Source organism: Dendrobates tinctorius, unplaced genomic scaffold (assembly GCF_039654945.1).
Source record: "Dendrobates tinctorius isolate UK_male_01 unplaced genomic scaffold, ASM3965494v1 ptg000020l, whole genome shotgun sequence".
Taxonomy (NCBI): domain Eukaryota; kingdom Metazoa; phylum Chordata; class Amphibia; order Anura; family Dendrobatidae; genus Dendrobates; species Dendrobates tinctorius.
In genome coordinates, this window is record NW_027361688.1 from 3,520,783 (window position 1) to 3,543,335 (window position 22,553).

Consider the following 22,553-nt stretch of genomic DNA (forward strand, 5'->3'; position numbering starts at 1 on the left):
TCATTTGAACAGAAATTTAATTATTTCCCCCCCAACTTGAGTCACGGAGTATACAGCGGACTTGCTGCAGTCTTTTCCAAATCTTAAAAGAACATTGCCCAAAAGGGTTCATATACTTTTTGCAATAATTTGCTTCATTTTTACTAATAAATGCAAAACTAAAATAGTGTAAGTGCTAAATATTCCAATCAGAAAAGCTCCGGCCGTTTTGTGTATACAGCTCTCATACAGTCCTGCGTGTCTGCATGGGATCAGATAAACACAGCCCCCCTGTGTGGCAGATCCTGCAGTCTGGTGTCAGTCCACTCCCAGGTGGCAGCGGGAGGGATCAGACTTACACAGGGTTTGTTTGTAGTCTGTAACCATGGAGACGCATAGGTCTGCATGGGGGCTGAAGACCCAAAACGGTAGCTGATTTCTGGGATGTATAGAAAAATAGGGGACGGTAGCCAAAATTCATCAGAGCCGATAAGCGGCTGCCATATAGTTAATGCCCCTGTGATGATGATCCAGAGCGATTTCAATAGGAGCTGAGCTGCGGAACTGATAGCGGCCACTGCACATGCAGCCGCCGCAGGTGCTGAACAGCTGATCCATGCGTGGGGAGGGGGGGGACTGTTGTCAGACCCCCACCGATCTGATATGGAGTCCTGGACAGCCCCTTTAAGTGCTGCCATTTCTCAGTGGCATAAATAGAGGTTTCCGAGCTCCTAGTTCTAATGATAGGTCACGGTGCAGGAGGTGGGACACCGTGCCATCAGGTTATTGGGGTGGGGGGGCATTTCCTGTCAGTATGGCATCAATTCTTAAAGGGATATTCCGGAACCACTCACTTCCTCAGCAGGAGGTTGGCAGCACCCGGTGAGGTCTACAGATACCTGCCAGGTTGCGGGCACAATACATGAGCAGCAATCCCAGCAGGTATCTGTAGCCGTCACCTGGTGCTGCCAACCTCCCGCTGAGGAAGTGAGCGGTGCCGCAATATCCCTTTAAATTTATACTTTCATATTCTGCGTCTGTGGTCTGGACTGATCGTTTCCTGGAGCAGGGGAGGCATGTCTAGGTCTCTACATGAGGGTGGGATCAAAAGGGTTCATTTAAAGGGAAGTAAACAAATGTTCCGCATTTCGGGCCTAGGGTCTCGTCTCCAGTCATCTTGCGGGGGGTGGGGGGCGAGCCTCCGCGTTTGGCCCTTTACAGTCTGTGTCCCCGCGGAGGGCCTGCTCAGCCCTTGATGACGGCGATGGGTCGCAGCTTGATGGCTTTCTTGCTGATCCCGGCGTCGTGGCAGGTGTTCACCACGTCCGTCACATTCTTGTACGATTCCGGGGCCTGAGGGGACACAATGGATGTGAGTCGTCGTTCCCTCCACTTCGCTCCCACACTGACGGCGATATTATATACTGTGTACAGAGAAGAGCGCCACCGCCTCCGCCGCACAGGCCCGCTCACCTCCTCCATCACCAGCTTGGGAGAGGCCACGCGGATGGCTATGCCCAGGTCGGCCAGCTTGTCCAGAACGTCTTGGAAGTCCAGGTTGCGTCTAGATTTGGCTCTGGACAGCGCGCGACCCTGAAGAAAGGAAACGGGGGTTGTCAGAGACGCCATCTTATTAACCCCTGGGAGGACGGTGGCATTACTCACCGCTCCGTGGCAGGTGGTCCCGAATGTCTCCGTCATGCCTTGCTCGGTGCCGGTCAACACGTAGCTGCAGGTGCCCATGGTGCCGCCGATCAGCACCGGCTGCCCGGTCAGCTGCGGAGAGGAGACGCGGCCTCACATCAGATCATTTCTTCACTCTTGTCTTACCGATTTGCTCCATCTATTCTTCCATCGCGTCCATCCCACCGGAACGAACCGCTTACGCGCCCCGGTCCGTGAATGACGGCAGCAGCGATCGGACTCCGCTAAAGGCTGAGATGAAGGGGCCCGGACCTCGAAGAGTCTCACCTGGTAATCCACGGCGATCAGAGGGTGGTGTGGCGGGAAGGCGCGGGTGGAGCCCTTCCTGTGGACCAGCAGCGTCATCTCCTTCCCGTCCACCACGTGCTGCTCCACCTTGGCGATGTTGTGCGACACGTCGTAGATCACGTGCATGTCCAGGTCGTCGGGGGTCGTGTTGAAGACTTTGGCGAACGCCTTGAAGATGGAAAACAGAATGAGCCCCCCGGGGATCTCAGAACCGACTATTACCTCCCCTCACAGCCCGGTCCCTCCTTACTTGTCTGGTCAGGAAGGTCATGGAGGAGCGGTTCACCCAGGCGTAGTTCCCGGCGCCGGCCATGCCCTTCAGGTAGTCCTGTCCCTCGGGGGAGGAGATCCTGGCGCACGCCAGCTGCCGATCGTTCACCGTGATCTTGTCTCGCTTCATGGCTTTCTCCATGGCGACTAGCGCATCTGGGAGAGGAGACCGATACGGGTGAGCGGCTGATAACGGAACGAAAGAGAAGATCTACGACGGATACACGCACCTGTCGCCACCTGGTGGCCGAGGCCGCGGCTGCCGCTGTGAATCATCACGCACACCTGCCCCTTGTGGTCGATACCCATTTTCTTGCAGGCGTACTCGTCGTAGATCTCATCCACCACCTGGATCTCTGCGTAGTGGTTCCCGGCTCCCAGGGTGCCGAGCTGCAAACCGAAAAAAACGGCAAAGAAAAGAAAAGTCAGGGAGGAATTCATTGCAGAATGAGAAGAATTATGAGTTCAGCTCTGGAGGTCACGTACCTGCGGCAGCCCCCGCTTCTTGGCCTTGGAGGACACCTTGCTGGGGTCGGCCTGCAGCATTCGGCCGTACTCTTCGCAGTGCTCCTTGTCTTCGGCCCACGCGTAGCCCTCCCGGAGGGACCAGTCCACCCCCATCTCCAGCGCTTCTTCTAGGTCTCTGGGTAAGAAGAGAGGACGGATAAGGACCCCCAAGCCGATAACTGAGGACCCTTTAAGGTTTAGGTTCCCCCCCCCCCACATACTTGGCGGTCATGGGGATCACCCCCTTCGATCCCACCCCGACAGGAATGTGGTCGAACATGGACTGTGCAAGCTGCTCCTTCAACGGCTGCACGTCCCCCTCGTCCAGATTGGTGCGAAGCAGACGGACCCCGCAGTTAATGTCAAATCCGACGCCCCCTGCAGGACAATGAATGAAACAGCGGCTGAGCAGGCGGTATTTTTAGGGGCAGGGTCCCTTTAAAAGTTCATAGATCCGTTTCCCTTCTACCTGGGGAGACCACCGCATCCGGATTATTCATATCGAAGGCCGCCATGTTTCCGATAGCGAAGCCGTAGCCGGAGTGAACGTCAGGAAGCCCGATGGATCTCTACAGGGGCAGAGAAGGAAAGGTGAGGACCCCTGCAGCGCCCCCCATCACTCCCCGCACGTCAGTACACACAGCGATCGGCTTACGTGCACTATTCCGGGCAGAGCGGCCACGTTCCCAATCTGCTTCATCGCAGGAAGAAAACCGCCAGCGCCTGAGAAAAGAAAAAGAAAAGCCGCTCTACACCAGAGAAACGAGTAATGGCCGCCCATCGCTACTAGTACACAGCTCCTGTGCAGACCCAGGTGTCGCCATGGTAACAGACTACAAACAATCCATCATAAGAGACAAGGGGGACGGAATAACACAGGGACGACCCCCGACAATACAGATATAAGATTCCACAACGTACCGCCACCCCGACAGGCGTTCCTCAGCTCCTCAAACATCAACTTCTCCAGGGGATCATTCACATAGAAAACACCTTCCACCTGAGAGTGAGACGGAAAATTACCTCCTGTATTATACACCAGAGCTGCGCTCACTATTCTGCTGGCACAGTCACTGTGTACATACATTACATTACTGATCCTGAGTTACATCCTGTATTATACTCCAGAGCTGCACTCACTATTCTGCTGGTGCAGTCACTGTGTACATACATTACATTACTGATCCTGAGTTACATCCTGTATTATACCCCAGAGCTGCACTCACTATTCTGCTGGTATAGTCACTGTGTACATACATTACTGATCCTGAGTTACATACTGTATTATACTCCAGAGCTGCACTCACTATTCTGCTGGTCCAGTCACTGTGTACATACATTACATTACTGACCCTGAGTTACATACTGTATTATACTCCAGAGCTGCACTCACTATTCTGCTGGTGCAGTCACTGTGTACAACATTACTGATCCTGAGTTACCTCCTGTATTATACTCCAGAGCTGCACTCACTATTCTGCTGGTGCCGTCACTGTGTACATACATTACATTACTGATCCTGAGTTACATCCTGTATTATACTCCAGAGCTGCACTCACTATTCTGCTGGTGCAGTCACTGTGTACATACATTACATTACTGACCCTGAGTTACATACTGTATTATACTCCAGAGCTGCACTCACTATTCTGCTGGTGCAGTCACTGTGTACATACATTACTGATCCTGAGTTACATCCTGTATTATACCCCAGAGCTGCACTCACTATTCTGCTGGTGCAGTCACTGTGTACATACATTACATTACTGATCCTGAGTTACATCCTGTATTATACTCCAGAACTGCGCTCACTATTCTGCTGGTGCAGTCACTGTGTACATACATTACATTACTGATCCTGAGTTACCTCCTGTATTATACTCCAGAGCTGCACTCACTATTCTGCTGGTGCAGTCACTGTGTACATACATTACATTACTGATCCTGAGTTACATCCTGTATTATACCCCAGAGCTGCACTCACTATTCTGCTGGTGCAGTCACTGTGTACTTACATTACATTACTGATCCTGAGTTACATCCTGTATTATACCCCAGAGCTGCACTCACTATTCTGCTGGTGCAGTCACTGTGTACATACATTACATTACTGATCCTGAGTTACATCCTGTATTATACCCCATAGCTGCACTCACTATTCTGCTGGTGCAGTCACTGTGTACATACATTACATTACTGATCCTGAGTTACATCCTGTATTATACTCCAGAGCTGCACTCACTATTCTGCTGGTGCAGTCACTGTGTACATACATTACATTACTGATCCTGAGTTACATCCTGTATTATACTCCAGAGCTGCACTCACTATTCTGCTGGTGAAGTCACTGTGTACATACATTACATTACTGATCCTGAGTTACATCCTGTATTATACCCCAGAACTGCGCTCACTATTCTGCTGGTGCAGTCACTGTGTACATACATTACATTACTGATCCTGAGTTACCTCCTGTATTATACTCCAGAGCTGCACTCACTATTCTGCTGGTGCAGTCACTGTGTACATACATTACATTACTGATCCTGAGTTACATCCTGTATTATACCCCAGAACTGCGCTCACTATTCTGCTGGTGCAGTCACTGTGTACATACATTACATTACTGATCCTGAGTTACCTCCTGTATTATACTCCAGAGCTGCACTCACTATTCTGCTGGTGCAGTCACTGTGTACATACATTACATTACTGATCCTGAGTTACATCCTGTATTATACTCCAGAACTGCACTCACTATTCTGCTGGTGAAGTCACTGTGTACATACATTACATTACTGATCCTGAGTTACATCCTGTATTATACCCCAGAGCTGCACTCACTATTCTGCTGGTGCAGTCACTGTGTACATACATTACATTACTGATCCTGAGTTACATCCTGTATTATACTCCAGAGCTGCACTCACTATTCTGCTGGTGCAGTCACTGTGTACATACATTACATTACTGATCCTGAGTTACATCCTGTATTATACTCCAGAGCTGCACTCACTATTCTGCTGGTGCAGTCACTGTGTACATACATTACATTACTGATCCTGAGTTACATCCTGTATTATACCCCAGAGCTGCAATCACTATTCTGCTGGAGCAGTCACTGTGTACATACATTACATTACTGATCCTGAGTTACATCCTGTATTATACCCCAGAACTGCGCTCACTATTCTGCTGGAGCAGTCACTGTGTACATACATTACATTACTGATCCTGAGTTACATCCTGTATTATACTCCAGACCTGCACTCACTATTCTGCTGGTGCAGTCACTGTGTACATACATTACATTACTGATCCTGAGTTACATCCTGTATTATACCCCAGAGCTGCACTCACTATTCTGCTGGAGCAGTCACTGTGTACATACATTACATTACTGATCCTGAGTTACATCCTGTATTATACTCCAGAACTGCACTCACTATTCTGCTGGTGAAGTCACTGTGTACATACATTACATTACTGATCCTGAGTTACATCCTGTATTATACCCCAGAGCTGCAATCACTATTCTGCTGGTGCAGTCACTGTGTACATACATTACATTACTGATCCTGAGTTACATCCTGTATTATACTCCAGAACTGCACTCACTATTCTGCTGGTGAAGTCACTGTGTACATACATTACATTACTGATCCTGAGTTACATCCTGTATTATACCCCAGAGCTGCAATCACTATTCTGCTGGTGCAGTCACTGTGTACACACATTACATTACTGATCCTGAGTTACATCCTGTATTATACCCCAGAGCTGCACTCACTATTCTGCTGGTGCAGTCACTGTGTACATACATTACATTACTGATCCTGAGTTACATCCTGTATTATACTCCAGAGCTGCACTCACTATTCTGCTGGTGCAGTCACTGTGTACATACATTACATTACTGATCCTGAGTTACATCCTGTATTATACCCCAGAGCTGCAATCACTATTCTGCTGGTGCAGTCACTGTGTACATACATTACATTACTGATCCTGAGTTACATCCTGTATTATACTCCAGAGCTGCACTCACTATTCTGCTGGTGCAGTCACTGTGTACATACATTACATTACTGATCCTGAGTTACATCCTGTATTATACCCCAGAGCTGCACTCACTATTCTGCTGGAGCAGTCACTGTGTACATACATTACATTACTGATCCTGAGTTACCTCCTGTATTATACCCCAGAGCTGCACTCACTATTCTGCTGGTGCAGTCACTGTGTACATATATTACATTACTGATCCTGAGTTACATCCTGTATTATACCCCAGAGCTGCACTCACTATTCTGCTGGTGCAGTCACTGTGTACATACATTACATTACTGATCCTGAGTTACATCCTGTATTATACTCCAGAGCTGCACTCACTATTCTGCTGGTGCAGTCACTGTGTACATACATTACTGATCCTGAGTTACATCCTGTATTATACTCCAGAGCTGCGCTCACTATTCTGCTGGTGCAGTCACTGTGTACATACATTACATTACTGTTCCTGAGTTACCTCCTGTATTATACTCCAGAGCTGCACTCACTATTCTGCTGGTGCAGTCACTGTGTACATACATTACATTACTGATCCTGAGTTACATCCTGTATTATACCCCAGAGCTGCACTCACTATTCTGCTGGAGCAGTCACTGTGTACATACATTACATTACTGATCCTGAGTTACCTCCTGTATTATACCCCAGAGCTGCACTCACTATTCTGCTGGTGCAGTCACTGTGTACATATATTACATTACTGATCCTGAGTTACATCCTGTATTATACCCCAGAGCTGCACTCACTATTCTGCTGGTGCAGTCACTGTGTACATACATTACATTACTGATCCTGAGTTACATCCTGTATTATACTCCAGAGCTGCACTCACTATTCTGCTGGTGCAGTCACTGTGTACATACATTACTGATCCTGAGTTACATCCTGTATTATACTCCAGAGCTGCGCTCACTATTCTGCTGGTGCAGTCACTGTGTACATACATTACATTACTGTTCCTGAGTTACCTCCTGTATTATACTCCAGAGCTGCACTCACTATTCTGCTGGTGCAGTCACTGTGTACATACATTACTGATCCTGAGTTACATCCTGTATTATACTCCAGAGCTGCGCTCACTATTCTGCTGGTGCAGTCACTGTGTACATACATTACATTACTGTTCCTGAGTTACCTCCTGTATTATACTCCAGAGCTGCACTCACTATTCTGCTGGTACAGTCACTGTGCACAAACATTACATTATGATCCTGAGTTACCTCCTGTATTATACTCCAGAGCTGCACTCACTATTCTGCTGGTGCAGTCACTGTGTACATACATTACATTACTGATCCTGAGTTACATCCTGTATTATACTCCAGAGCTGCACTCACTATTCTGCAGCAGTCAGTGTCAGTAGCGCCACCTACAGCCCGTCCTCCGGCATTACACTGCCTATAGACAGCTGTGGCCCCTGCACTGGTGGCGGCGCCGCCTGTCAGCCGGACACGGACCTGCATGTTGGGGACGAACCCTTTGCGGATCCTCCAGCAGTTCTTGTGGATCTTGTCCAGATACTGTAACTCGTCATTGTAGCTGCGGCTCATGGTGACGGCTCCTCGCCTCACACACACCGTCTGCCAGCCGGCACCGGAACTGCTTCAACGTCACTTCCGGAAGTTCCTCACTGCGTCACGCAAACCTCTTTTTTCCGGCTCACTCTGAATGGCCGTCATATTCGGATACCGTGCGCCACCACGTAATCTGACGTTTTCACGCATGCGCTTCTGCCACACTCTTCACTAGTGATGACATAGAAGGCTGAGGCGGCCGGTGACATCCTTTAGTCATGTGACTATGATGTGGACTGTGATTGGTTTGGCGCCTTCTGGGTCTGTTGTTTTATGCGCAGGTGAGGAAAAGAAACAGCAGCTCCTTATCTCCCTCTGCTGGTTGTGGTTGGTATCACCGGGGTGTTTGGCGTCAGACGCGCTGGGCCGAGGAGCTCGCGCTCGTCTATTCGTCTCCTGGTTACGGAGCCGCCGGCATTAACCCTTCATTAGCCGCGTGAGCGCTTTCCTATGTGACTCCGGTATTTCTCACTGTGTGACGCCGGGAAAGTGAAAGTGAAAGTCCCGGGCGGGGGCGGAGCTGACGGCTGCGGTCTCTACAGACACAGGATGAAGCTGCGGCTCCGCGCCGGGAATCAGAGCGGCCGCCTGGAGCTGCGGGACGGCGAGGAGACGCTGGGGGCGCTGCGGAGCCAAGTGCGCGGGACCTTCCTCCCCGGCCTGGGGTTCAGGTAGGTGAGAGAGGGCGGCCGGGGGCCACGGGGTGAGGGGCCACAACCAGCGGAGCCACAGGGTGAGGGGCCACAACCAGCGGAGCCCGGGGGCCACAACCAGCGGAGCCCGGGGGCCACAACCAGCGGAGCCACAGGGTGAGGGGCCACAACCAGCGGAGCCACAGGGTGAGGGGCCACAACCAGCGGAGCCCGGGGGCCACAGGGTGAGGGGCCACAACCAGCGGAGCCCGGGGGCCACAACCAGCGGAGCCACAGGGTGAGGGGCCAGAACCAGCAGAGCCACAGGGTGAGGGGCCACAACCAGCAGAGCCACAGGGTGAGGGGCCACAACCAGCAGAGCCACAGGGTGAGGGGCCAGAACCAGCGGAGCCACAGGGTGAGGGGCCACAACCAGCAGAGCCACAGGGTGAGGGGCCACAACCAGCAGAGCCACAGGGTGAGGGGCCAGAACCAGCGGAGCCACAGGGTGAGGGGCCACAACCAGCAGAGCCACAGGGTGAGGGGCCACAACCAGCAGAGCCACAGGGTGAGGGGCCACAACCAGCGGAGCCTGGGGGCCACAACCAGCAGAGCCACAGGGTGAGGGGCCACAACCAGCGGAGCCACAGGGTGAGGGGCCACAACCAGCGGAGCCCGGGGGCCACAGGGTGAGGGGCCACAACCAGCGGAGCCCGGGGGCCACAACCAGCGGAGCCACAGGGTGAGGGGCCACAACCAGCAGAGCCACAGGGTGAGGGGCCACAACCAGCAGAGCCACAGGGTGAGGGGCCACAACCAGCGGAGCCACAGGGTGAGGGGCCACAACCAGCGGAGCCCGGGGGCCACAGGGTGAGGGGCCACAACCAGCGGAGCCCGGGGGCCACAACCAGCGGAGCCACAGGGTGAGGGGCCACAACCAGCAGAGCCACAGGGTGAGGGGCCACAACCAGCGGAGCCACAGGGTGAGGGGCCACAACCAGCAGAGCCACAGGGTGAGGGGCCACAACCAGCGGAGCCCGGGGGCCACAGGGTGAGGGGCCACAGCCAGCGGAGCCACAGGGTGAGGGGCCACAGCCAGCGGAGCCACAGGGTGAGGGGCCACAGCCAGCGGAGCCACAGGGTGAGGGGCCACAGCCAGCGGAGCCACAGGGTAGTGGGGGCGTCTGGTGTCACAGATCAGCGTCGCTGCAATCCTGGAGGAAATCTGCCATCAGCCTATTCCTGCCTCATCCACCAGGGGGAGGTGATGAGCACAGGAGAAAGCTCCCACAGAGCAGGACGCCTGACCTTTGCCCTCTCCTGAGGCATGATGGGAGGCAGGCTGGCACTTGTAGTGCTGCCGCCCGTGTGCCGGTCCTTTCAGCGTCTTCCTTCCGTCCTCTCAGCCCTGATGTGGTTTTCTCCATCACACTGAATGGCAGCGAGTGCCTGACGGAGGACGAGCGCAGCCTGGAGTCCTTAGGGATCGTATCCGGGGACCTGATCGTCATAGTAACCGAGGAGCTCCCCGCCCCCGAGCAGCCGGCGCCTCCAGCCGCCACCGAGCCCAAAGATGCCGGGTACAAAAGACAGAAATACGAGGGAGGAGCCGCCGAGCCGCACCGCGAGGTGAGAGGGATCCAGCGCGGCTCCAGGACGGGCGGCTCTAGGAACTGTCTCATGTCAGCCTGTGTGTCTGCAGGAGGAGGAAGCCGCAGACCGCTGCTCCCCGGAGCCCATGCTGTGCAGCGAGGCCGCGGGCGGGAAGATCCCCCACTCCCTGGAGGCGCTGTACCCCGACTGCAGCTGCGCCAGCGACGCCCTTGTGACAGTCACCCACCTCCTCATGGTGGAGACCGGATACAAAGAGCAGGTGAGAGCAGTGACAGCGAGCCGCCACCGGGGGCAGCAACCTGCGACTGCACCAGCAGAATAGTGAGTGCAGCTCTGGAGTATAATACAGGAGGTAACTCAGGATCAGTAATGTATGTACACAGTGACTGCACCAGCAGAATAGTGAGTGCAGCTCTGGAGTATAATACAGGAGGTAACTCAGGATCAGTAATGTAATGTATGTACACAGTGACTGCACCAGCAGAATAGTGAGTGCAGCTCTGGGGTATAATACAGGATGTAACTCAGGATCAGTAATGTATTGTATGTACACAGTGACTGCACCAGCAGAATAGTGAGTGCAGCTCTGGGGTATAATACAGGATGTAACTCAGGATCAGTAATATATGTACACAGTGACTGCACCAGCAGAATAGTGAGTGCAGCTCTGGGGTATAATACAGGATGTAACTCAGGATCAGTAATGTATGTACACAGTGACTGCACCAGCAGAATAGGAGTGCAGCTCTGGAGTATAATACAGGATGTAACTCAGGATCAGTAATGTAATGTATGTACACAGTGACTGCACCAGCAGAATAGTGAGTGCAGCTCTGGGGTATAATACAGGATGTAACTCAGGATCAGTAATGTAATGTATGTACACAGTGACTGCACCAGCAGAATAGTGAGTGCAGCTCTGGGGTATAATACAGGATGTAACTCAGGATCAGTAACGTATGTACACAGTGACTGCACCAGCAGAATAGTGAGTGCAGCTCTGGGGTATAATACAGGATGTAACTCAGGGTCAGTAATGTAATGTATGTACACAGTGACTGCACCAGCAGAATGGTGAGTGCAGCTCTGGAGTATAATACAGGATGTAACTCAGGATCAGTAATGTAATGTGTGTACACAGTGACTGCACCAGCAGAATAGTGAGTGCAGCTCTGGAGTATAATACAGGATGTAACTCAGGATCAGTAACGTATGTACACAGTGACTGCAGCAGCAGAATAGTGAGTGCAGCTCTGGAGTATAATACAGGATGTAACTCAGGATCAGTAACGTATGTACACAGTGACTGCACCAGCAGAATAGTGAGTGCAGCTCTGGGGTATAATACAGGATGTAACTCAGGATCAGTAACGTATGTACACAGTGACTGCACCAGCAGAATAGTGAGTGCAGCTCTGGGGTATAATACAGGATGTAACTCAGGATCAGTAATGTAATGTATGCACACAGTGACTGCACCAGCAGAATAGTGAGTGCAGCTCTGGGGTATAATACAGGATGTAACTCAGGATCAGTAATGTAATGTATGTACACAGTGACTGCACCAGCAGAATAGTGAGTGCAGCTCTGGAGTATAATACAGGATGTAACTGTCATGTGAACCTGTCCTGTGAGACACGACCTGCAGGCCAGTAACTAAAATAGCAAGACACGGGGAAAGGGGCAACAGTTTCAACGGTGGGCCCTGCGATAGGGAACGGGGACGTGGAGACCTTCTGCACTCCCCTGAGTCAGTGTCCCTCCGCTCCTAACGATCCCTAGGCCGGTTCCGCACCTGGCGCCGATCAGGATACCTGTCGCCCTAGCGCACCCTACACCTATCCCTTGCTAGGGAGCTGGGTGGTGCAGGCACTGGCCCCACCGCTGTACTAATACACACCAGGGAAAAATACAAACAGGGGAAACACCAAAAAGACTTATCTTGCTCTGCTGCAGCACCAGGCAGCGGAGTGCATCACCGGATTAACTTTTTGCAGTGGCTCCAACCTTCAAGCCAGCTGCTCCCTTCACCCTGGTTGGAATCCCAAAAAGACGCTATCACCAACACCTGCTCATAGACCATGTGACCCTATATAGGAAAACTCTGTGCATGTGGCCCGGGCAGTCACACCTCACTGTCACTCACACCTGATTGTGCTTAGCTGCACATAGATTCAGCACCATGGGTCTGCTCCAGACGTAGTCGGCTCCATCAATGTCAAAATCCTTATTTCTTAGTACTTTGAATTGGACTGGAATTGACTGTAAGGTAACGGACTATAACACCACAACAACGTTTCGCCTTCTTTTTACTATCACCCCCATACTACTCTATTTCTCCCTAACTCCTGCAATCCCTCCACCCAGTAAGGAACTAGTCATCTCCCCCTCCATCCTTCCCAGCCATCTCACCTCTTCATCAGAACTGTTCCTCCACGTACAATCCTTCTTCTCCAGACACGGCCACATCATGTCCTATCCTGCTCCCACCTTCTACTGCTCTGTCTACTACTCCTCATTGCTGGCGACGTATCCCCAAATCCTGGTCCTCCTCAGCACCTCCCTACACTCACATCTACCACGATCCTCTACACGTCCTCACAACCATGACAACCTCATACCCATTCATCCAGCCCCCGGTCCCCCTACCTGGAGCCCTATGGAACGCACGCTCTGTCTGCAACAAGCTATCATTTATCCATGACCTCTTTATCACCAACAAACTCTCCTTCCTCGCCATCACTGAAGCCTGGCTCACTCCCTCTGACACAGCCTCTCCAGCTGTGCTTTCCTATGGCGGATTCCATCTCTCTCACACCCCTCGTCCCAGCAACAAACGTGGTGGAGGAGTTGGCTTGCTCCTGTCTGATACCTGCTCCTTTACCCCAATTCCTCTGCCACCCTCCGCTACTCTTCCCTCGTTCGAGGTGCACTCCGTCCGCATCTATTCCCCCTCCAACCGGCTGTCTTCTACCGCCCCCCAGAACTAGCCATCTCCACCTTTCTCAACCACTTCACCACCTGGCTTCTCCATTTCCTCTCTGCTGACATCCCCACCATCATCATGGGCGACTTCAACATCCCCATTGACACTTCCACCCCGGCTTCCTCTAAACTTCTATCGCTCATGGCTTCCCTCGGCCTCACTCAATGGTCCTCTGCGGCCACTCACAAAGATGGTCACACGCTGGACCTTATCTTCACCCGTCTCTGTTCCCTCACTAATCTCAATAACTCACCCCTCCCCCTGTCTGACCACAACCTACTGACATTCTCTTTCCTCTCCTACTGCGCAACCCCCACTCCACAAACTCGCTCACCCTCGCAGGAATCTCAAACACCTCAATTTACAATCAATCTCTGAGTCCCTTCTCCCCCTTACAGACATAGCTTCCCTTCATGACACAGATGCTGCTGCCACCTTTTATAACACCACAATAACAGCAACACTTGATTCGGCCGCCCCCCTCACGCAGAGCAAAACTCGAACAATCAACAGGCAGCCCTGGCTGACCAGCCTGACCAAAGAACTGAGACGGGTTTCCAGGGCCGCTGAGCGGAGATGGAAGAGAACCCATTCTACTGAGCACTTCAGCACATACAAGCAGTCCCTTGCCAGCTTTAAGCCCACGCTCTCTGCCGCAAAGCAAACTTACTTCGCATCTCTCCTATCCTCTCTGTCTCACAACCCTAAACAGCTCCTCAACACTTTCAATTCTCTACTCCGTCCCACAGCACCTCCTCCCCCTCCTCTCATTTCTGCTGAAGACTTTGCCTCCTTCTTTAAGCAGAAGATCGACACGATCAGACAAAACTTTGGCCCGCAGCCCCCAATGCCCCTCTTAGCCGCTCAGCCCTGTTCTGCAAAAGTCAGCTTCTCCACCATGATAGAAGATCAGCTCTCCACCCTTCTGTCAAGATCACACCTCACCACTTGAGCCCTCGACCCGCTCCCGTCTCGCCTCATCCCTAACTTGGCCACAGCCTTCATCCCAACTCTAACACACCTCTTCAACCTCTCACTTTAAAATGGTGTCTTCCCCTCATCCTTCAAAAATGCCTCAATCACACCCATCCTCAAAAAGACCTCCCTTGACCCATCCTCTGCGTCTAACTATCGCCCAATATCTCTTCTCCCTTACGCCTCAGAACTACTGGAACAGCATGTCCATCTTGAACTGTCCTCCCACCTCTCCTCCTGTTCTCTCTTTGACCGGTTACAATCAGGCTTCCGACTGCATCACTCAACTGAAACTGCCCTAACTAAAGTCAGAAATGGCTTACTAACCGCCAAGAACAAGCAACACTACTCTGTCCTCCTTCTGGACCTGTCCTCTGCCTTCGACACCGTAGACCATTCCCTCCTGCTACAGACTCTCTCATCTCTTGGCATCACAGACTTGGCCCTATCCTGGATCTCATCATACCTAACAGACGGGACATTTAGTGTCTCCCTCTCACACACCACCTCCTCACCTCGCCCCCTGTCTGTCGGTGTTCCTCAAGGCTCAGTCCTAGGACCCCTACTATTCTCCATCTACACCTTCGGCTTGGGACAGCTCATACTGCAAACTGTGGGATTCTATCACCTCTATGCCGATGACACACAGATCTACCAATCTGGGCCCGACCTCGCCTCCTTACTGACTGACATCCCACAATGTCTGTCTGCTATCTCAGCCTTCTTCTCTGCTGCTTTCTAAAACTGAACATGGACAAAACAGAATTCATCATCTTTCCCCCATCTCACTCTACCCCTCCACCAGACCTATCCATCAATATCAACGGCTGCTCTCTTTCCCCAGTCCCGCACGCTCGGTGCCTTGGGGTGATCCTCGACTCTGCGCTCTCTTTCAAACCACATATCCAAGCCCTCGCCTCCTCCTGCCGCCTCAAACTCAAAAATATTTCCCGGATCTGCTCATTCCTCAACCACGAAACCACAGAAACACTAGTGCATGCTCTTATCATCTCCCGCCTCGACTACTGAATCCTCCTACTCTCTGGCCTCCCCTCTAGCACTCTGGCTCCGCTCCAGTCCATCCTACACTCTGCTGCCCGACTATTCCCCAGCCTCCCCCCTATGCCAGGCCCTTCACTGGCTTCCTATTGCCCAGAGGCTCCAATTCAAAACCCTCACCATGACATACAAAGCCATCCACAACCTGTCTCCTCCATACATCTGTGACATGGTCTCTAGGTACCTACCCGCACGCAACCTTCGATCATCTCAAGATCTCCTTCTCTACTCCCCCCTCATCTCTTCTTCCCACAACCGCATACAAGACTTCTCCCGTGCTTCCCCCATACTCTGGAACTCCCTGCCGCAACACATCAGACTCACCATCAATGGAAACCTTCAAGATGAACCTGAAGACCCACCTGTTCCGACAAGCCTACAGCCTGCAAGGATCCTCGGTCTACAGAACCACCGCACGACCTGCTCTACCCTCTCCTACTGTATCCTCACCCATCCCTGTAGACTGTGAGCCCTCGCGGGCAGGGTCCCCTCTCCTCATGTACTTGTGTGTCCCTTGTCTTACACATGTTTATTATACTTGTCTATATTTCCCCTTTTCACATGTAAAGCGCCATGGAATAAATGGCGCTATATAAATGCATAATAATGGTCAAATGATCAGGGGCTAAAGGCTGCTATAATCCCAGTGACCACCGGGGGCAAAGGGCAATGCAAAGAAAACATCAAGTGCAATGACCCTAACGGCCACCGGGGGCAAAACTAGAACTGAAACCACCATAGTGCAAGAAAAAATGCACTAGTAACCTTTTTTTTTTTTTTCATCTGTCATGATCCAGCATGGATCATGACAGTAACTCAGGATCAGTAATGTATGTACACAGTGACTGCACCAGCAGAATAGTGAGTGCAGCTCTGGAGTATAATACAGGATGTAACTCAGGATCAGTAATGTAATGTATGTACACAGTGACTGCACCAGCAGAATAGTGAGTGCAGCTCTGGGGTATAATACAGGATGTAACTCAGGATCAGTAATGTATGTACACAGTGACTGCACCAGCAGAATAGTGAGTGCAGCTCTGGAGTATAATACAGGATGTAGCTCAGGATCAGTAATGTATGTACACAGTGACTGCACCAGCAGAATAGTGAGTGCAGCTCTGGGGTATAATACAGGATGTAGCTCAGGATCCGTAATGTAATGTATGTACACAGTGACTGCACCAACAGAATAGTGAGTGCAGCTCTGGAGTATAATACCGGATGTAACTCAGGATCAGTAATGTAATGTATGCACACAGTGACTGCACCAGCAGAATAGTGAGTGCAGCTCTGGAGTATAATACAGGGTGTAACTCAGGATCAGTAATGTAATGTATGTACACAGTGACTGCACCAGCAGAATAGTGAGTGCAGCTCTGGGGTATAATACAGGATGTAACTCAGGATCAGTAATGTAATGTATGTACACAGTGACTGCACCAGCAGAATAGTGAGTGCAGCTCTGGGGTATAATACAGGAGGTAACTCAGGATCAGTAATGTAATGTATGTACACAGTGACTGCACCAGCAGAATAGTGAGTGCAGCTCTGGGGTATAATACAGGATGGATTTCTTCTTACTCTCGTTGTTTCCCGTTCTTGCACTTTCCAGGGTGGGACGCACAAGGTGTCTTCTATGCCTGAGCACTGGAGAAGCGGTGACGGCGTCTACAAGCTCCACTACTCCCATCCGCTGTGCGGTGACAGCTCCGCAGCGCTGGTCTGCGTGCCAATGGGCAAACTTCTGATCATCAATGGTGAGACTGGCACATGGATTCCTCTGTGACTGAACTGTTAGTATTACAGTAATGGAGGCGTCTTTTCTCTAATCGCCTCCAGAGCTGCATTCACGATTCCTCTGGGATCTCTTTTGTGGCATGTCTTGCTTCGGTGCCTTATTGTAGTGTTGGCCAGACCATAGTCTGTGCGATCACTAGTAATCGGCTGGGGTTTGTGATGCAGCTTTAGATGTGAGTGGAGTACGGAGTGTCTCGTGCGATCTTACATTACTCTGTCTCGTCTCTTTGCAGCCACTTTAACCATCGGCGGTGAGCTGAGGTGCGTGAAGAGGCTGCAGATTCCCACTGATTCCTACATCACCTTCCCACAAGAAGGTACGAAAGTCACAGCGGGACTGTACAGACCGGACAAAGACCACCAACGTGGCCACATAGCAGCCCACAGGAACGCCCTTCTCTATACAGGCGACTGGTCTTGGTGTGATGTGAAACTGTGCTGTGAGCCAAGCAGATTGTCCCGGCTGCTCCTTCTTCCCTCTCACAGCATGAGTCTCAGGGAGAGCTGTAATATAACTCCTCTTCTTTTTCCTCTCACAGCATGAGTCTCAGGGAGAGCTGTAATGACATCTTATCTTCCATCTCTCACAGCATGAGTCTCACAGAGAGCTGTAATATGATTCCTCATCTTCCTTCTCTTAGAGCACAAGCCTCACTAAGATGCTGTAATATGATGCTTTATCTCCTTTCACAGCATGAGTCTTAGAGTGGATGTAATATGACTCCTCATCTTCCTTCTACCCCTCTCGCAGCATGAGTCTCACAGGCTGTTATATAATGCTTCCTCTCACAGCATGACTCTAAGGCCACGTTCACACGTTCAGTATTTGCTCAGTATTTTACATCGGTGTTTGTAAGCCCGAACCAGGAGTGGGTGATAATACAGAAGTGGTGACGTGTCTCTAGTCTACTTTTCGTCTGATTGTTCCACTCCTGATTTTGGCTACAAATACTGATGTGAAATACTGAGCGTGTGAATGTGGCCTAACAGAGAGGCTGTAATATGGCTCCTCATCCTCCATCTTCCCCTCTCACAGCAGAAGTGTTAGAGAGGCTGGAAAGAAGGGATGTAACGTGATTCCTCCTCCTCCTCCTCTCACAGCAGGAGTCTGAAAAACATGCTGTGAGATGGGAAGAAGGAGGTGGAAGGAACATATTACAGCCAGTATGTGAGACTCATGCTGTGAGAGGGGAGGGTGATGGATGTAGACTGGCTGTAACATGATCCCTCATCTTTCCTTCTCTCTCTCATGAGTCTGAGACCGGCTGGGGAAGACAGGCTAAGTGATGATCCCTTCTCCCCCTCTCAGCATTTCTGATAATTGATAATATTTCTGACTACCTCAACCTTTCTGTAAGACTCATGCTGTGAGAGGGGAGGAAGCAGGTGGACTCGTATGAGAGCATGAGTCTTGCCAACTGGAAAAGGGGGGGCTGTAATCTGACCCCCATTCTTTTTTTCCTGTCTCACACAGTGGCTCAAGTCTGTAACACAATCCCTCCTCCTCCTCCTTTTTCCCCCCATCCTACAGCAAGAGTCTCAAGCAGACAGTGAAGGAGAAATCCTTCTGCAGCTGCATCCCCCTCCTCCCTCTCTATCTGCGCTGAGTCTGCAGACATCATGTCATCCTCACATTATGATACCAATGCAAATCCCTTTCCTTTTAGACCGTTCCGTGGCCTCGGTGTACAGGGACTTGCAGAAGTTGTCACGCCTCTTCAAAGATCAGGTGGTGTACCCTTTACTTGCTGCTACTCGGCAAGGTAAGAGAGGCCCCCATAGGGGAATAGAGGGAGGGCTGCAGTTTTTAGTGGCCTGACCATGTTGTACTCCTCCATCCCGCAGCCCTGGGTCTTCCCGATGTCTTCGGTTTGGTGGTTTTGCCCCCAGAGCTGAAGCTGCGGATCTTCCGTCTTCTGGACGTTCGCTCCATCTTGTCGCTCAGCGCCACCTGTAAAAATCTTCACGCGGACGTCGAAGACCCTTCCCTGTGGCGGTTCCTCTACCGGCGAGATTTCAAGGGTAAAGTGATTGTGTTATGTAGTCTTATACTCCAATCCCACACAAAGCTGCGTTCACAGCTCTGCAGGATTCCTCAAGCATTCCAACTGCAGCTTTGGCTGTGACTAGAGTATAAGACTTGATCGTGACGCGCTTGTGCTTGAGAAGTAACCATTGTCTCTGTCTATGTAACCAGATGGCAGCGAACGAGACCCTCACCACACAGACTGGAAAGAGGTAGGTGCCTGTGTCCGTATACTCGCATCCCCCACACAGCGGCCGCCCCTTTACCAGACGCCGCTCGTCTCCTCCTTGTGTCTTGCAGCTTTATAAGAGTAAGCAGATGCAGCTCAGAGTCCTGTGCCTTAGACGCCATCCCTTCAACCCGGACTTCCCGCCGGACTACCCGCCGTTCCATCCCGATCATTTGAATCCTGAGCTGTCGCCAATCAGCTATCCCTACCCGCCGGGCATCATCGGGGGCCAATATGACCAGCACCCCACGTTTCCATTTCCTAGAGATCCCCTTTCATTATTTAACCCGCGCAGACCTTACAACCAGGGACTCTTTCAGGTCGCCAGGCCCCGGATTAACCCCCCGTTACCCGGTCATTCAAGATGGGGGCCTTTCTACTGAAAGAAGTCAAGTGCCTCCCCCCCCCCTCATGGTACTCGGGACCTTGGACTGGTCCTGCTGATGTATGCTGGCCAGTCGGAGGCACTACTACTCCCAGGGGAGGATGGGACTTGGCATCTCTCCTGTTTATCCTCTTCAGATGGAGTGTATGTTCTCATTTACTTATTTGTTAAAGGGGAAGTCCACTGCGGAGGAAACTCCTCCCATTAACTAGTTGCCTTAATTCCAATTTACGTTTTGTCCCCCCCCCCCCCTTTTGAAGGGGGCTTGTCGCAGCTGAGCCCCTTTAATAACCCAGCGGGGTCATACATAGGGGTACGCTACGCTATGACTGCCCCTGTGATTTGGCTACATGGCGGGAAGTTTGGTCACTGGCATTTAATTCCCTAACGAACAGCCCCTCATATCTCGGCTTCCTATGATCGTTATTGAAAAGAACCCCCCCCCCCCAAAAAAAAAAAAAAAACAATTTTTGCCTTTTTTTATAGCTTGAAAGCCTCTAAAATAAAAGATGGAGCGAGATGGCGATAAAAAAAAAATCTACCGTTTTGCATACACAGCTATTATGCGGAACTATGCGTCACTATGGTAACAGACTACAAACAAACGCGTAGTCAGATCCTGCAGAAACGCCCTCCCAGCTGTTCCCTACCTGATGAAACTGCAGCGCTCCGTTTTCCCAGTCAAGCAATATTTTCACAACAGCTGGAAAGTGAGTCCTGCTGTCACAAAGATGGAAGGGGCAGAGGTAAGGCAGCAATGCTCGCACGATCTGACTACATGGAGTCTGGAGTCTGTTTCCATGGAGACAATTATATATTTTTTCTTTGTGTGCGTTTCCATCATTAGTCGATCAGCTCTCCGGCTTGTATTACACTGTAAGCTCTTTGGGGCAGAATAAGTTGGAAATATTTCAGATTTCAGTTGAATGAAGTTATAAAATGTTTTTTACATTGTTTGTTGCTAATTTTGTCCTGTACTGAGGACAATAATAATAATAAAAAAAAAGTTGCTTATAAAAAGCTCAAGAGTCTAATCTCTCTAATTACAGTTTCTGAGCTACTGCTGTGATGTCTCTCCCATATACAACAGAGAGACGAGGGATTCCTGCTCTCTATCTAGCACAGGTGATACTATACAGCAGTGTAGCTGTGAATCCAGCTGTAAGATTAGTTAAAACACAAGAGGACATTATACAGCAGCACTGAGCAGTGTAGCTGTGTATCCAACACTGGGATGAGCTACTACAGCACATACAATGCTAGTAAACTTTATCATCTCTGCTCTTTCTCTGGCCCCGTCTTTCGCTCGCCGCTCTTTCTCTGGCCCCCTCTTTCGCTCGCCGCTCTTTCTCTGGCCCCCTCTTTCGCTCGCCGCTCTTTCTCTGGCCCCCTCTTTCGCTCGCCGCTCTTTCTCTGGCCCCCTCTTTCGCTCGCCGCTCTTTCTCTGGCCCCGTCTTTCGCTCGCCGCTCTTTCTCTGGCCCCGTCTTTCGCTCGCCGCTCTTTCTCTGGCCCCCTCTTTCGCTCGCCGCTCTTTCTCTGGCCCCCTCTTTCGCTCGCCGCTCTTTCTCTGGCCCCCTCTTTCGCTCGCCGCTCTTTCTCTGGCCCCCTCTTTCGCTCGCCGCTCTTTCTCTGGCCCCCTCTTTCGCTCGCCGCTCTTTCTCTGGCCCCCTCTTTCGCTCGCCGCTCTTTCTCTGGCCCCCTCTTTCGCTCGCCGCTCTTTCTCTGGCCCCCTCTTTCGCTCGCCGCTCTTTCTCTGGCCCCCTCTTTCGCTCGCCGCTCTTTCTCTGGCCCCCTCTTTCGCTCGCCGCTCTTTCTCTGGCCCCCTCTTTCGCTCGCCGCTCTTTCTCTGGCCCCCTCTTTCGCTCGCCGCTCTTTCTCTGGCCCCCTCTTTCGCTCGCCGCTCTTTCTCTGGCCCCCTCTTTCGCTCGCCGCTCTTTCTCTGGCCCCCTCTTTCGCTCGCCGCTCTTTCTCTGGCCCCCTCTTTCGCTCGCCGCTCTTTCTCTGGCCCCCTCTTTCGCTCGCCGCTCTTTCTCTGGCCCCCTCTTTCGCTCGCCGCTCTTTCTCTGGCCCCCTCTTTCGCTCGCCGCTCTTTCTCTGGCCCCCTCTTTCGCTCGCCGCTCTTTCTCTGGCCCCCTCTTTCGCTCGCCGCTCTTTCTCTGGCCCCCTCTTTCGCTCGCCGCTCTTTCTCTGGCCCCCTCTTTCGCTCGCCGCTCTTTCTCTGGCCCCCTCTTTCGCTCGCCGCTCTTTCTCTGGCCCCCTCTTTCGCTCGCCGCTCTTTCTCTGGCCCCCTCTTTCGCTCGCCGCTCTTTCTCTGGCCCCCTCTTTCGCTCGCCGCTCTTTCTCTGGCCCCCTCTTTCGCTCGCCGCTCTTTCTCTGGCCCCCTCTTTCGCTCGCCGCTCTTTCTCTGGCCCCCTCTTTCGCTCGCCGCTCTTTCTCTGGCCCCCTCTTTCGCT

At 51.7% G+C, this 22,553-nt stretch overlaps 2 protein-coding genes across 2 annotated transcripts; one reads left to right on the forward strand and one right to left on the reverse strand.

Annotated features, from left to right (window-relative positions):
• RTCB (RNA 2',3'-cyclic phosphate and 5'-OH ligase) lies at positions 1 to 8,602 on the reverse strand. Its single transcript, XM_073567490.1, has 12 exons — positions 8,277 to 8,602; positions 3,670 to 3,748; positions 3,404 to 3,471; positions 3,218 to 3,317; positions 2,970 to 3,126; positions 2,728 to 2,884; positions 2,472 to 2,631; positions 2,222 to 2,397; positions 1,951 to 2,139; positions 1,645 to 1,755; positions 1,453 to 1,572; positions 1 to 1,332 (listed from the first exon to the last, which is right to left on the reverse strand). Exons 1-12 carry the CDS (start codon positions 8,367 to 8,369, stop codon positions 1,225 to 1,227), a joined length of 1,518 nt encoding a protein of 505 aa, XP_073423591.1. The 5' UTR covers positions 8,370 to 8,602; the 3' UTR covers positions 1 to 1,224.
• Positions 8,537 to 21,119, forward strand: FBXO7 (F-box protein 7). The gene is made up of 10 exons (XM_073567491.1): positions 8,537 to 8,674; positions 8,936 to 9,064; positions 10,432 to 10,654; positions 10,728 to 10,898; positions 17,275 to 17,419; positions 17,693 to 17,776; positions 19,127 to 19,222; positions 19,305 to 19,481; positions 19,657 to 19,697; positions 19,786 to 21,119. The coding sequence occupies exons 1-10, from the start codon at positions 8,667 to 8,669 to the stop codon at positions 20,095 to 20,097; spliced, it is 1,386 nt and encodes a 461-aa protein (XP_073423592.1). The 5' UTR covers positions 8,537 to 8,666; the 3' UTR covers positions 20,098 to 21,119.
• The last annotated feature ends 1,434 nt before the right edge of the window (positions 21,120 to 22,553 follow it).

What these genes read in the sequence shown, in the direction of transcription:
- RTCB (XM_073567490.1), bottom strand. Translation starts at nt 8,369, where the DNA reads ATGAGCCGCAGCTACAATGACGAGTTACAGTATCTGGACAAGATCCAC. An exon ending in GGTTCGTCCCCAACATGCAG is followed by an intron (nt 3,749 to 8,276) that starts GTCCGTGTCCGG and finishes TCTCACTCTCAG; the next exon opens with GTGGAAGGTGTTTTCTATGT. An exon ending in CGGCCACCAGGTGGCGACAG is followed by an intron (nt 2,398 to 2,471) that starts GTGCGTGTATCC and finishes CTCCTCTCCCAG; the next exon opens with ATGCGCTAGTCGCCATGGAG.
- FBXO7 (XM_073567491.1), top strand. An exon ending in CTCCCCGGCCTGGGGTTCAG is followed by an intron (nt 9,065 to 10,431) that starts GTAGGTGAGAGA and finishes CCGTCCTCTCAG; the next exon opens with CCCTGATGTGGTTTTCTCCA. An exon ending in CATCACCTTCCCACAAGAAG is followed by an intron (nt 17,777 to 19,126) that starts GTACGAAAGTCA and finishes CTTTCCTTTTAG; the next exon opens with ACCGTTCCGTGGCCTCGGTG.